Genomic DNA, 14,672 nt, shown 5'->3' on the forward strand with positions numbered 1-14,672 from the left:
GTGAATGAAAACCAGTGCAAAAAATAGAGATACATATTCTTCTGGATAGAATGAATGATTTCCTTCAGTGAAGCCAGATTTATATTTAGACAGATTCTTTAAACTAAAGATTCTGTGAGAATGTGTCAGAGGAAAAACTATAATTCCTTTCTTCCATCCATCCACTCACCCACCCACCCACCCACCCATCCATCCCTACTTATCCAATCTGTTTTTGGAGAACCAGTGAGTGTTACATGATTCATTGGATGCATAATTCTATTTAAACATTGTGTTTCCTAAGAGTTTGCTAAATAATCTCCAGCAGTCTTTGCTATTTAACTTAATTGCAGAATTTGTAGTAAAAATGTCATCAAAGACACAGATAATTCTGAAAGCTGATATTTTAAAAATGCTGTCTCTGTTTCAAGCAAGTGAGGCACTTAATGCACTCTATCTGTGATGCTATTTTCCCCATGGGTTTTGAAAATGACCTTCTTGTAAGCATCAAGGACTCTAACTTTTCAGATGAAAAATACTTGTTCTTGTTTTAAGTCAATGCCAGGTTTATTCCCCTATAGTCCACAGTTTTCAAAAGCAGAAGAAAAAGTAATCCAGAAATTTTCTTTTTAAAAAAAACCACACTACTGTTTCCAGAATGAAGTTACTCTGTCAGCTTGCCTTGGGCTTTAGGTGGAGAAGAAGAGATTAAAGAGTCAGTATTCCTTTTCATGTTTCCTCTGCCAGTTTTGTGAATGTAAAAAGAGAAACGATACTAACACAGTGTTCAACTGTGGTACTAAATGCAGAGTTCTCTCTCTCTCTCTCTCTCTCTCTCTCTCTCTCTCTCTCTCTCTCTCTCTCTCTCTCTCTCTCTCCCTCCCTCCCTCCCTCCCTCCCTCCCTCCCTCCCTCCCTCTCTCTCTCTCTCTCTCTCTCTCTCTCTTTAAATTAACAGTATTTTCATATTAGGACAACCTGGGAATCATTCTGGCTCATCCTTATTCTTGTGAAAGTAGTAAATACTGCACATACACACACACCTTTTTTCCTGGTGTAATGAGGGCTTTTGAAAACTAGTGTTTATGTGATACCTTATATCAACTGATCTCATTTTTTTCATGTTTACTATCTAGTGAACCAAAATGCGCAATATGCTCAAAGTTTCAAAGTCATTTGTAACCTAAAGAAACATTGTATTGTATGGAATGCTTGTTTTTTTTAAAGACACTATTTGTTACAAGATTTTTTTCATCTCCTCTTCAAACTGAATTAAATTACTTCCTTCTTATAAAACACAACTCACTGTTTAGATGTTTTTCTTTGATTTCTAAGAACAGCTTTACCACGGCGAAAATGTTTTTTAAAAAAAAACAAATCTTGAAACTTGTACTGATTCATTTTATTTTATTCAAAGAATTTCTACATTTTTCTTTCTATTCCTTCTGTAAACAAAATTCAGAAATAGAATTAGATTTCCTTTTTGGGTATGTTATACAATATACAAACTATTGAATTAAATTTTGTACTATTATTATAATCATATCCTATAATCATATCTTATTACTATGTAACCTAAGCATGGGTTAAACAATAGTAGTACTATAAAAAAAGATTCAACTAAAATAAATCCAGTAGTTTGCTTTTAGAAACTGCAATGTATAGATAATGTAAAAGGTTACTTGCAAAGATATTTTATTTTGGCAGAATGGGTTAGGTGTAGAATCAGATTGGTTACCCCGTTCTCCAAAGGACTCTTCCCCAATCTATTCATTGCCACAAGTGTTTCACTAAACTCTCATAATTCCCACTCAGCTTTTTTATCTTTAATTACACCACTGTTGTGACTTTCTCTGTGAGGTTGGTTGGCCTGTGTTCACAATTCATCATACTACTTTAAAAAATTACCATTAGAGAGATACTTCCTTCCCTAAAACTTATTTCCCATGTGTTAAGGTAGAGTAAAAAGCCAAAATGTTCTTTTGTAATTATATTAACCCAGGTGAAACAAAATAATTTACAACCAGCAAATTGCACTCTTTCATTTGCTTTATTTTCAGGAAGTACATTAGTGAAGGAAGAGGTTATTAGGCCTTTAAGAATCCTAAAAAAAGAACATTTAATTCATGCAGTTTTGCTATTATTGCATGAACCTTCTGCCTTCTTTAGATCTCTTACTAGTGCTTTTTAGAATTGATTAACCCTGACGGGTACTTATTTTAATATTGCCTCTGTTTCTTTTTCTTAAAACTGTATTTTTAAAAAATGCATGAGAACAATGATTTATAATATAATCCTAAATATGCCTTGGCTTAACCTAAGAAGATGGCAACTGTAAATGTAAATAGTAAAAGTATTAAGTTTATAGAAAGAAACACATTTCTCAATACCTCCATCTTCATTTTTTCCCTCAGAAATGCAGTCAGCTAATCTGTTAACAATAGACTATAATAATAATAATAATAATAATAATAATAATAATAATAATAATCCTTTATTATTAAACTTTTTTATAAATTTATAAACTGAGGTATCCTAATAGAGTAAAACTTTAAAGAAAGATTCCCCTATTCCTTATTCTCAGTCTTAAGCTAATTATACATTCAAAAGTATTTGCATAAAACTGAAGTCTCAACACCATAGTTTTGATGGAAAAGTTCACATGTTTCCATCTTCTTGCTTATCTTTGCAGTTTAGCATTGAATTATATCTGAAACATGAATACACAAAAGCAAAGATTCATTCTGATTAATGCATCAATCTGGTCAACGTTACCTTGTTTACAAAACACTATAACCCAAATTGCAAATGTCTGCCACTTCTACAAAACAAAAAAAGAAGTTCTGACTGAATTTTTGAAGCTTTCAGTCAATTTATTGCAACATCAGAACATTGTAGTCAAAATAAAATGTCTATCTGTCTTTCTCTGCCATACATATGCATCTGGAAAAATAAGTAATTAATAAATGTGGTGTGCCATAAATGCTGAATGCCAAAGAGGGGAAGGAAAGGGCACGAGAGAAATATGGGAGCAACACCTGAAATTTCTGATAAACTTGTTTTTAAACAGGACAAAATCGCTACCCTCAACAACCCCAAACAAGTCCAAAGAACTGCCCTTCCACAAGCAAGTTAAGGGAATCTGCTTTAGGCACCAACGTAAAAAGAGGTCAGGGGAATACATGAAGGTCAAAATTGGATGCTATGAGAAGACCTTTTCAAATGTTGGCCCTTGACAAGAATTGGCAGATGAGAAGAAGAAAAGGCTTAAACCACAAAATATTTTAGTCCTCCAATGAACCTTAAATCCTGTCATACTATTTAGATGACATAGAATAGCTGCAATCAGAAATTTCCCTTGGCAAAACAACAATCAGTTAAAAGCTAAAGAGGAGCCAGTTGCCTCCGCCTTGTTTTTCTTTAGCCTCAAAATGGGTGAAGTTGCTAGTCTCAATGAAGAAATACTATCAAGTAGTGCATCCTCTGAGTCCAATTATACTGCAATTCGCCTCCACCAAGAGCCCCAAGTTCATCTTGAATTTAGGTCTATCTTATTTTTAAACAAAAAAGAGAGCTCATTCACACCTATCTTCAGCCCCAGAGCCATATTGTACCATATGCCTTGAGCTCAGAAGATGAATGCATCTGGCTATATACATGTTTGAGTCCAACATAAATCCTGAGGTGGCTTTGCGGCCTGGAATTGGTAGGTTGGGTTGCTAGAAGGGTTGATTAACTGCCATTGTAGTTTACACAGTGTGTCACAGACTCTCTGGATAAAGAGAAGAGCACCTAAAGCTTTAGCTGTCCCCTGAGCGAATCCTTTGAGCTAAGCCTAAGAACTTTGGCAGCCTATCTGCTTGAGATGGGAATCTTGAACCGCAGTGATAGCTATAGCAAACCTTCACATAGATAATAGAGAAAGTATGTAGAAAGAAAAAGGAAAAACAGAAGAAAAAACTGCCCCGCACTTTTGCATTTGCCTCTGTGTTTGTTTTACAAAGAGAAGAAAAGGTTTTCTAGATTGTGATGCTAATATGGATTAAGGCTTGTATCTTCTCAGGTACATTAGGCTTTAAACTTTAGATGGCATTACATGTACTTGCATATCATTCTCTGAATCTTAAGGTACAGCCAAATTGTAAAGGTAAAGTCTAACTTTTAAGTTGAAAGTTTAACAGTACTAACCACAGTTTTTCCTGCCTTCAAAGTGACTCCTTTTCTTCTATTTCCCCCACCTCTTCCCAAAAAAATCAAAATGTACTTCATGAAACTATTGTATATGAAGCACTTATTAGCCATAATTAAATGGACAATATGAATTTACTACGTCTTTAGGACTCTGGCTTGTTCTGGTTTAGAGCAAGATGATTAATGCAAATACATATTACTTGAGATAACCATTTAGCAGCTAATTTAGCCAAATTTATTACAGCAGTTAGAGGTTTTTCATTTTAGCAGACGGAGACAAGGACATGCCAAAAGCAGAGATGTATGTGAATGCACACTGCCCTCTAGTGCACAAGATTTACAGGATGGAGAACAAATACATCCCAGAAGAAGAAATGCAAGCTGGAAAATAAGAATACTGAACACATTGCCTGTATTTCTGCCAAGACACATTGCTTCCTTATTTCAGCATATATGCTACTGTATGAGAGTTTTAAATTAGCTAAAACGCTATTACAACATTTGGCTTGGATATACTGGCTTGAAACATCCTTTTGAAGCATCTTTAAGCAAAATTTCACAGAACTTATACATTTTGCTTGTTCTTCCATTTCTGGTTCTATTTCAACATTGCAAATTCCTTGCTTCTTTAACATGCTTGATTCTACAACTCCCTTAGGCCACAGTTTCTTCAGCAGTTCATTGGTTGATTTATTTTGCTCTGGTATTAAGCCAAGTCTCTACAGACACTCCTCCTATGACCACTGGAGATTTGGTTCATCTGAAGACTGTAAATTCTGTTTGACAAGATCAAAAGAAACAGATGTGTAAGTTCAGTAGTTGATATCACCTGCAATGAAGAGAAATGATCAAAGAACTAGGGTACCGTATCTTCCCAAACCTTTCAAATAGCCAGAGTCTCGGGGAGGTTTACTACCTAGCAGCTATGAATAAATCACATAGAAATTTAACATGTGTATGACACACACACACACACACACACACACACACACAAATGAAACAGAGAGAATTGTCCACAGATTTGGTGCTTCATGAGCCACAGCAAATTCTGCTTCTGATTGCTTTTCCCTTGCTTAGCCGAGCTGCCAACAGCAGATTAAAATCAAACTACAAATCAAGGCACTGCCTTCAACTCTTCCAGGCCTCCCAGAAATGATTTAATTGTTCTTATAATTGTGCTTTCTCTGAAATGTAGGGGACAAAAATCATTCCATTTCTTTCTACTGGTGTGGTGTGTGCTTTAATACAGAGCAATTGTGTATAAGTGCAATGCCAATGATTTTCCTTTTGCCTTTTGTTTCTTCCATTCAGTGCTGAACAAGGGTCAGTGTGTTACAAAATACTACCGTTGGATGCAGAAAAGTGGGGGCTACATTTGGATACAGTCTAGTGCCACTATCGCTATTAATGCCAAGAATGCAAATGAGAAGAACATCATCTGGGTTAATTACCTTCTGAGGTATATCTTTTTGCCACTTCGGTTATTGGCATTTTTGTTGTGACTACAGGAAACATATTGAAAGGATAGTGTGTAACAACAAATGCAAGGAACTCAATGTGAGACTGCTTATAATTAATGTGTACTAATGAATAATAGAAGCTTGGTCATAGGATAGATTGCCAGTCTGGATTTTGCTAAATCTAGGTAAAGCTTTAGCTTAATCAGGGTTGATTCATAGCCAACCTTTCTTAGGTTGATGCTAATGTTCCTATGTGCTAGGAAGCCAAGGCCCTTATTGTTTGTTGCAATTGTCAGTACAGAATCTATCGTAAAACTCTTAAATGCACTGCCCTTTGTTTTCCATTCATGTTAGACATGTTGATTAAATGCCAGATGTTTAAGCTCTCTGAATTATATACATGGAAATATTAGGTATGCTGTTCGTTGAGAAATACAACATTAAGACCTTTCTGAACTTAGATCTTGGTGAATGCACACTGTGACCAGTAGAGATCTGGGTGCTTTATGGGAAATGCCCAAATTTTATTTTTGTTGTCTGAATAATGGAAATCAAAACAGCATCTTATTTTATTATATAGGATAGGATGGGATGGGATGGGATGGGGTGGGGTGGGGTGGGGTGGGGTGGGGTGGGGTGGGATGGAATAGAATAGAATAGAATAGAATAGAATAGAATAGAATAGAATAGAATAGAATAATAGAATTCTTTATTGTTCAAGTGTGATTGGACACACAAGGAATTTGTCTTTGGTGCAAATGATCTCACTGTACATAAAAATACATTCATCAAGAATCATAAGATACAACACTTAGTGATAGTCATAGGATACTAAATAATAAGAGACATTTAAATTTAATAAATGTGCTTAAGTAAAGAAAATGGGAAATATTGTGCACTTCAATTATGTTCTCAGAATTCTTGTTGATTTAAATAAGTCTTATTTCTATTAAACGGGGTTAAGACATGTGGGAGCTTACAAGCAATTATTGGGAGGGAATGGGCCATGTGATTCCTTTTTTTTTTAACTCTTTCCTCTTCCAAAGACTGGGTCCTTATGTCAGGAGTGAGCTCAGAAAGAATTCACATTTCCTTTATTCCCAGAGAAGGGACTGTAACCTGTCTTTTCCCTCACTGTAATTTAATTGAAGATAAAGAGGGAATCAGATTTTACTTAGTGCCCCAAGCACTTGTTGGAAGAGAATTGAACATAGCAAGAGGTATTTTGCTTTTGAGCCCAATTCTTTCCAGCCATAATGATAAATGAAAATCAGAGTTGAAATAGTTTCCCAGTAATTAAAGACTAGCACATATATAGACCCGCAGCTTGAGGAATCCACCTACATGTTACACATCTCCATAGCATTTGCAGATAGCATAGGAGCATTCTGTCTCCTCTCCTACATGGATTAACCTCTGATACGAGTTGCAAAGTATAAGTGATTTTCCAATAAAAACAAGAGGGACTTGTAAAGCCTACTACCTTCTCAAACCATCCTCCTGGATACACAGTGGATTTAGTTCTTTGGGAAATGTTTTTTTTTAAATCTTGTTACATGTTTTTACTTCATGTTTCCATGCTTGCTTGTAGAGAAGTATTACTGGGCTGGCATTATAGAAATACAGAATAACAGAGTTGGAAGAGACTAGAGCTAGGTTCCTACCGGTTCGGACCAGTTTGGCAGAGTAGGTAGTAACTCGGCTGACCACACCCCTGAACCGGTTCCATAGGCACCATCAACTTGTTTTTTGCTTCTGTCCATGTGCAGAAGCAATTTTTTACTACTGCACATGCGCACATAGTGCACATCAAAAGCGTGCATGCCCGAAGCACGTCCCTGAACGAACCTGCAGTAACAGAAACTGGAACCCACCCCTGAAAGGGACTTACAATATATAACATGACACAGTTTGCATATGATAGTCCAGAAATTGTAAATAACAATTCCTCTGTGAGTTATGCCAAATAAATGATGAGGTCATCACAGTGGTGGGCTGCAACTGGTTTAACAACCAGTTCGATGATCATGCACTTTGTGAACACTTCGCGTGCCTAACGCGCTTGCACACAGCATTCAAAATACAGCAATTTGAAGCTCAGCTGCTTACCTTCTAAGGCTGCCCTGGTATGCAAGAGCGCGGAAATCAGCTGTGCTGTGCAAATCAGCTGAGCCAGAAAGAAGGAAATATAGGACAGGATAGGGTGGGAGTGGAAAGGCTGGCCCAGCTGATCATCGGAACTACCTGTTCGTTCAAACTGGCAGCACCCCACCACTGGGTCATCATATACTGAAGACAGTAATAAACAATTCACTCATAAGATAGAAATAGCAGAAAACAAGGCTTATGTATTTTTTGGTTACTCAACAAAGAGTTATTATTTTGATGGATAATACCAGAACAAAAAGGACATATATTTTTAAAGTAATATTAATGAAAATTCTCCAAAGCTTTAAGAGTGAAGAACCAATATATATATAATTACTGTTGTTGTGCTTAGGTGTCCACATAAGGATTACTTTTAATAGTGAAAAAACAAGATGGAAATTCTCTAAGTAAAACCCACAAACAAAAACCTCAAAACTGTACTACATTTCATCGCATGGCTATATTTGATTAATGTTAGCAGTTTATTGTATTATATTGTTTTTAATTACTTAGTTGCCAAAAAAGGGTGTGGGTGGGAGGGATGGAGGGACGGAGGAAGGAAGGAAGAGAGAGAGAGAGAGAATGCCTTTCTATGCTTTCTATTGTTTCAGGCATTCAAAAGAATTTTGAAAAAAGGGGGGAACTATCATACTCCAAGTTATCATATATACGTGTACATGGTCTGTATCTTCTCTTTTAGCGATCCAGAGTATAAGGACACTCCAATGGATATTGCACAACTTCCACACTTGCCAGAAAAAACCTCAGAATCCTCTGAGACCTCTGATTCTGAATCAGATTCAAAAGATAACTCGGGTACGTAAACATTCATCTTGTACGTAGCTTTTTGGCATCATAGAAGCATGGTTCTTCTTGATTTATTTTAAAATTTATCCATACTTACAACCAAGTTAGAAACTGCAATTATAACTTACAAGTGGAGCTTACAAATTCTCATAAAAATGGGTAAGAAATACTGGGCTGGTTTGGGGCTGTTGCACTCTGGAAAAATCAAGTAGGAGTATTCTTATATCTATTCACTGTTGACTGGATGTCCAGATGACCTCATTGCTTAAGAGCAGCTACTGTCATCTCAGATTCATACAGCAGCTCTGTCCCTATTTGCATAGCAAGAGCCCAACATATGTGCTCTGTTAATCTCTTGGCTGGATTACTGCAAAGCATTTTATGGGAGGATGTCTTTGAAGATGGTTCAGAATATTTAGTTAGTCTAAAGCAGAGCTGCAGCTAGGACTGGCAAATAATATGATGCTAATGTTTTATCAGCTGCAGAAACAATTCCAAGTCTTATTTGAAATATTAGCACTGCTAAGCCTTGGATAGTTTGGGTGCAGAGTATCCCAAGGAACTTCCTACTTCCTCCTATATTGAAATTGGGCAGATGTTTACAAAGAAAGAGCCTTCTTACCTGTTATAGTTCACTTATAAAAAGCTCTTTCTATGAAAGCACATTTTGCATCCACATGCCAATATTAAATAATGGCTTTGATATGGATGATAATCTTTCTGGTGCTATTCATGCATGGTATTTTACTCTTTATATATAGTTTTTCTGATCATACAAACATTTAGTAGCCTGTCCACAGAACTGTCATTACTGGAGAAATAATAACAACAACACAAGTCTTAGGTTCAGCTTGAGCATGTATGTTTTTTCATTTTTTTAAACAACAGAATTTTGAATGGGGGGGGGAGTTAAATAACAGACAAATGCCGCTCAGCTCATTCTTGGTAAAACTGTCATTTTAAACCTAAAAGAAAATGTCTTTGCCAGCAATATTGCTAGTAACAATATTTCACCAGCCTCCAGGAGTCTAAGTGGGCTCTAAATCTTACACTCTTATTCCTAATGATGTTTTTCACTTTTCTTTCTACTCAGAGGACAATGAGAATTCAAAGTCGGATGAAAAAGGAAACCATTCAGAAAACAGCGAAGATCCCGAATCAGATAGGAAGAAGTCTGGCAATCAGTCAGATAATGAAATGAACTGTAATGATGATGGGAACAGCTCCAGCAACCAGGACAGCAGAGACAGTGATGACAGCTTTGAGAATTCTGACTTTGAGAATCAAAAGGCCCCCGAAGATAGCTTTGGCACGCTTGGTTCTATGCAGATTAAGGTGGAGCGCTATGTGGAGAGTGAGTCAGACTTGCGGTTACAGAACTGTGAGTCATTGACCTCGGACAGTGCCAAGGACTCAGACAGTGCAGGAGAAGTAAATGCCCAGTCTTCCAGCAAGCATCAAAAAAGGAAGAAGAGAAGGAAAAAGCAGAAAGGAGGCAGCGTGGCCCGGAGAAGGCTCTCAAGCACCTCAAGCCCAAATGGGCTTGACTCAGCATTGGTGGACCAGCCCCAGCTGCTCTCACCGCCAAACAGTGCCTCAGTGCTCAAAATCAAGACAGAGATCTCAGAACCTATCAATTTTGATAATGATAGCAGTATTTGGAATTACCCACCCAACAGGGAAATCTCAAGGAATGAATCACCTTACAGTATGACCAAGCCCCCCAACTCAGAGCACTTCCCTTCCCCCCAAACCAGCAGTAGTTTACATGTCTCCATTCCAGACTCTGTTCTAACCCCGCCAGGGACTGAAAATCCTGCCAATCGCAAATCTCAGTTCAGCACCTCATCTAACTCCGCCTTGGCTCCTGTATCCTCTGACCCTTTATCCCCACCTCTGTCAGCATCTCCACGGGACAAGCATCCGGGTGGCCCCAGCACTTCCAATTCTTTACTGTATACGGGGGATCTGGAAGCCCTACAGAGATTGCAAGCAGGCAATGTGGTCCTTCCTTTGGTTCACAGGGTAACTGGAACCCTTGCTGCCACCAGCACGGCTGCTCAGAGGGTCTATACCACTGGCACGATCCGGTATGCCCCAGCTGAAGTTACTTTAGCCATGCAGGGCAATCTTCTCCCCAACACTCACGCTGTTAACTTTGTGGACGTTAACAGCCCCAGTTTTGGCTTAGATCCTAAAACACCAATGGAAATGCTCTACCACCACGTCCACCGACTCAACATGTCAGGACCGTTTGGAAGTGCTGTGAGCGCAGCCAGCCTGACCCAAATGCCTGCAGGGAATGTGTTCACAACTGCCGAAGGACTGTTCTCGACTCTTCCGTTTCCGGTGTACAGCAACGGCATCCATGCCGCACAGACACTGGAACGGAAGGAGGATTGAAATATGACCACATACTGTGTTCAGTGTTAAACTCCGAGGCATAGACTATGTTTTAATTTAGACCTTTAATCCTAGCACTTTGAATTTGAGCAGGTCAGCTTATTCTCTCCATATGATGCTCCCCATTTCATCCCCTTTCTCTTTAACTTGACTTATTCTTTAATGGGAAAGATACTTTTAATTTTGGCCTTCAGAGAACTGAAGTATCAGTGGCCTGCCATTTTGTCTTCTTCCAAGATGTGTATTTTTTTTTCCTTTTGCATCTTTATTAAGATGCCTTTAATATGCGTATGCCTCTGCCATAAAATACTCAGTGTTGTGGTAAAGAGATTGTAAGAATGACAACCATTGGGTTTACTTTAAATTGATCTTGATGTGATCAAGGTTAAAAGAAACAAGCATAAAACAATGTGCCCTGTTTGACTAAGTCAAATGAAAAGGGGGGGTATTTGTTCCTAATTCCTTTAAAAAAATAGGGGATAGTATTTTAGAATTTTATGCAGAGTTTAATTCACTTTTTATGGTTAAGATTTTCTTACTTGCACATACAATAATTTGGGTTCTTAAAAAATTAATTTCTGGCCTGTGATTAGAATAATAAGAAGATGGACTAAATGTTAACTACAGAAACATTAACTTAATTTCTAAAACCATGGTGCTATCATTTATTAATCTGTAATGTCTTCACACAATATGCAGCTTGTGGGCTGGGTTTTGTTTTTTTTAAGGAATGTCTTCTGTGCTAGTCCATAGTCAGGTGCTGCAGTTTCCTTGGTTAGTTAAGACAAAAGCCCTCATTAACATTTGCTGCAGGACTTAATTTGTTTACCTCCAAACTAACAAGCCTCATATTAAATTTAAATGGATCTGGAAGACTTTTCTTTTAGAGAGTTGAGCGAATGTGCTGAAAAGAACAAGAAAATGCAGTGAAATTGACTCAAAGACAAGATTTTTTTAAGGTGTACATTGTTTCTCTTTCTATTTTTTTATTCTCAGTAGAACTGAGGCTAATTTTACAACTTCCAAATAAGTGAATGTGAGTGAGTTAATGTGTGTGTGTCTGTGTGTCTGTGTCTATGTGTGTGAATATGTGTATGTGTGTGTATGCATACTGTACACATACACACATGCACACATACATGTATGCTTAATGTTATAGAGGGAAGGTTGTATCTTTATTTTTATGTTTTGCTCATTGTTTTCTCTTTTGTAATACCCCTCCTCCTCCTTCTAGCGTTAAAGCCAATATGTTTTAACAAATGGGTTAATAAGCTTGAACTAGATAACTGCAACTAAAAAAAACTGCACATTAAGTAAAAACAAAAGAAAAGAAGTCTATTTTGTCTTTGTTGCCAGAAATCAATGTAGTGTCAAACACTCCAAATAACTGTCAAGTATAAATTCTTCTTCCACTCCATCTTTGGCAGCTGTTTGTTAAGGCATCTAATAACAGATGTGAAAACTGTAATGTGTACAATGTGTAAGTGTCCTTGGCTGTCAGTCTCATTGCAGTTTCAATGTGTGTTACTATATGCAGTATATACTAAGCTAATGTAGTTGTTTTGTCCTTTGTCTTCTCTGTGCTTTATCTCTAGTCTGGAGTGGCAAAGTCCCATTCCTACAGTCCTAGTGAACCAGTGATTCTTGGGGGTTAGTGGTTTTTGTGTGGTGGCCTTCCACTGTCTGTATACCTTTTCATTTCTGCTGTTGCTTTGCTGGTGTGTATTTTCAGACTTTTCTCTCCCTCTGTTTACTTCCAACCTTCACCTTTCTTCCCAATTTCTTCTTCTAACTCTTTCTCTCTTTTTCCATTCTCAGAGATAAAAGACTCTTAACTAGCTCAAGGTAATGGAGCCATTTTTCTCCACAGAGGAGTTCTGGGTATGTCTTGCTCATACAGTGTGCATCACACAATGCACTAAAGGATGATACTCAGACATATTAAATGAAGTGATGCCATATAGCCTCAGTTGTTAACATTTCCAGAGTCCCTTGTGCTCTAATTGTAAGTAGAGGGTGCATTTCTTTGGTGTTCTCCCAAGTTGGTTAATGGAATAATACAGAAAGAGACAGAAAATTCTTGGAGTGCTCAACCAATGTGGTTCAAAAGCAAAGCTGAGCTTTGGATTGTCAAATATATATTTTTGCATACCTGTGCAATTTATTGCTGATGTATTTTAGCTCAGCAGTTCTCTACATAGTGGATGACCCTTTGTGTTGAAATGAAGCCGAGTACAGTGGGGTTTGAATTGGAGAAGTAGAGATGAGAAAGAGTGGGATAGAGTGATGCCCACTAAGGGCACTGGATGTCATAAAATTTGATAATGAGCTTGTAAAGGGTTAACTTGAAAGATTTTAGGTAGATTCCAAGGCCAAGAGAAGCTAATTTGGGTTTTGCTTTGGAAGTTCTAGCTGTTGAACAATCAAAGGAGTGCACCTATCGGCTACAAAGACAGCTAGACAGCTGTTGTTGCTTTATTTTATTTTATTTTTTATAAATGTTTCTGTGTTGTGTCGAAATGATTTCTGGTGATTTAACCTAACAGATAATCACAGCTGCTGTCTAAATCCATAGTGTTTAAAATTACAAAATGGAAAAAAAAACTTCATTACCTGTGAAAGACTGTGTCTGTGTTTTTAACTATTTCTTGTACAAATATATGAAATCTTTTATGAGGAGACTGGTGCCAAGTAGCTGAATAAAGGGGAAAGGGATTCTGTTCGTATAAATCTTAGCAGTGTTACCAACTCTACAATATATATAAAAAAATTAAAATGTTTAAAAATGACAGCTATGGTACATTTATTTTGTGTTAACCTAACCGAATCTAACTTCTTGAGTGCCTGGCTTATTCGAAACATTTTTTTTCATTGATCATTGATAATGCTGCAAATCAGAAATGTACATACTTCATTTACAGCAGGGTTCTTTTTATACTTTTGTAGATTCTCATACATGTCATACATGGTTGTCTTTATGTAACTTAATTTTTTTCATCCTGCAGGTGCCATTTTCATAATAAACTTCTCTTGGATTTGTTACTATCTGGCATCATTTCTTTTACATACGATCATCCTGATTAATTAATGCTGGTAGTATTTGTTTAAGCAGGGTACCTTGTTTGAAAGCTTTTAAAATCTAAAAAAAAGAGGATGTAACTAGATTATTTTTAAAGTTTATAAGCTTTTCAAAGTGACCTATGTAGAAGCAGGCTAACAATGCTAATCCAAATACTACACTAGATGTGCCACCATCTTAAATTCTCAGCTACCCCAACTCATTATCATACTGAGCATTTTATGCACATTATCAAAGCTGAATAATAGGGCTGAAATGTTAACCATGGCAAAAAGGGTGACTTCAGAGAGCAGCTTGTCTATGCTGATCACCAAAAATACAGATTTATTCTTTCATATATGATATCAATACGCTTAAACTCTTTGTCACTCATATTCTATTTAGGCATTTGATTTTATACATCACCCTGTAAATTGGAAGACAAATACCTCATGTTTTCATACATTCTTATTAGCCAGAAACGAGAGACAGAAGAGTTTGCCAGAACACAAAAACGGGAGTTGACTTCAGGGTAAAAGCGCACACAAAAATAGGGCTCAAAGTCATACAGATGTATTATCATTTAAAGTGAACAATTGACCAAAACTTCAAAAAGATATGTGATTG

The 14,672-nt window shown here is 37.1% G+C and overlaps 1 protein-coding gene across 6 annotated transcripts in view; it reads left to right on the forward strand.

Moving 5' to 3' along the window:
* The window catches only part of NPAS3 (neuronal PAS domain protein 3), a 723,511-nt gene extending 709,482 nt beyond the window's left edge, over nt 1-14,029 (forward strand). For all 6 annotated transcript variants that reach the window (XM_087723489.1, XM_087723456.1, XM_087723467.1 and 3 more), the window contains 3 exons: nt 5,481-5,628; nt 8,478-8,593; nt 9,678-14,029. In XM_087723489.1, the coding sequence (XP_087579615.1) occupies nt 5,481-5,628; nt 8,478-8,593; nt 9,678-10,987 (1,574 nt within the window). In that variant the 3' untranslated portion in view covers nt 10,988-14,029. The remainder of the gene's footprint in view (nt 1-5,480; nt 5,629-8,477; nt 8,594-9,677) is intronic.
* The last annotated feature ends 643 nt before the right edge of the window (nt 14,030-14,672 follow it).

Source organism: Thamnophis sirtalis, unplaced genomic scaffold (assembly GCF_051295495.1).
Source record: "Thamnophis sirtalis isolate CommonGarterSnake01/CBP01778 unplaced genomic scaffold, rThaSir2_p1.2 scaffold_1, whole genome shotgun sequence".
In the NCBI taxonomy this organism is placed as follows: domain Eukaryota; kingdom Metazoa; phylum Chordata; class Lepidosauria; order Squamata; family Natricidae; genus Thamnophis; species Thamnophis sirtalis.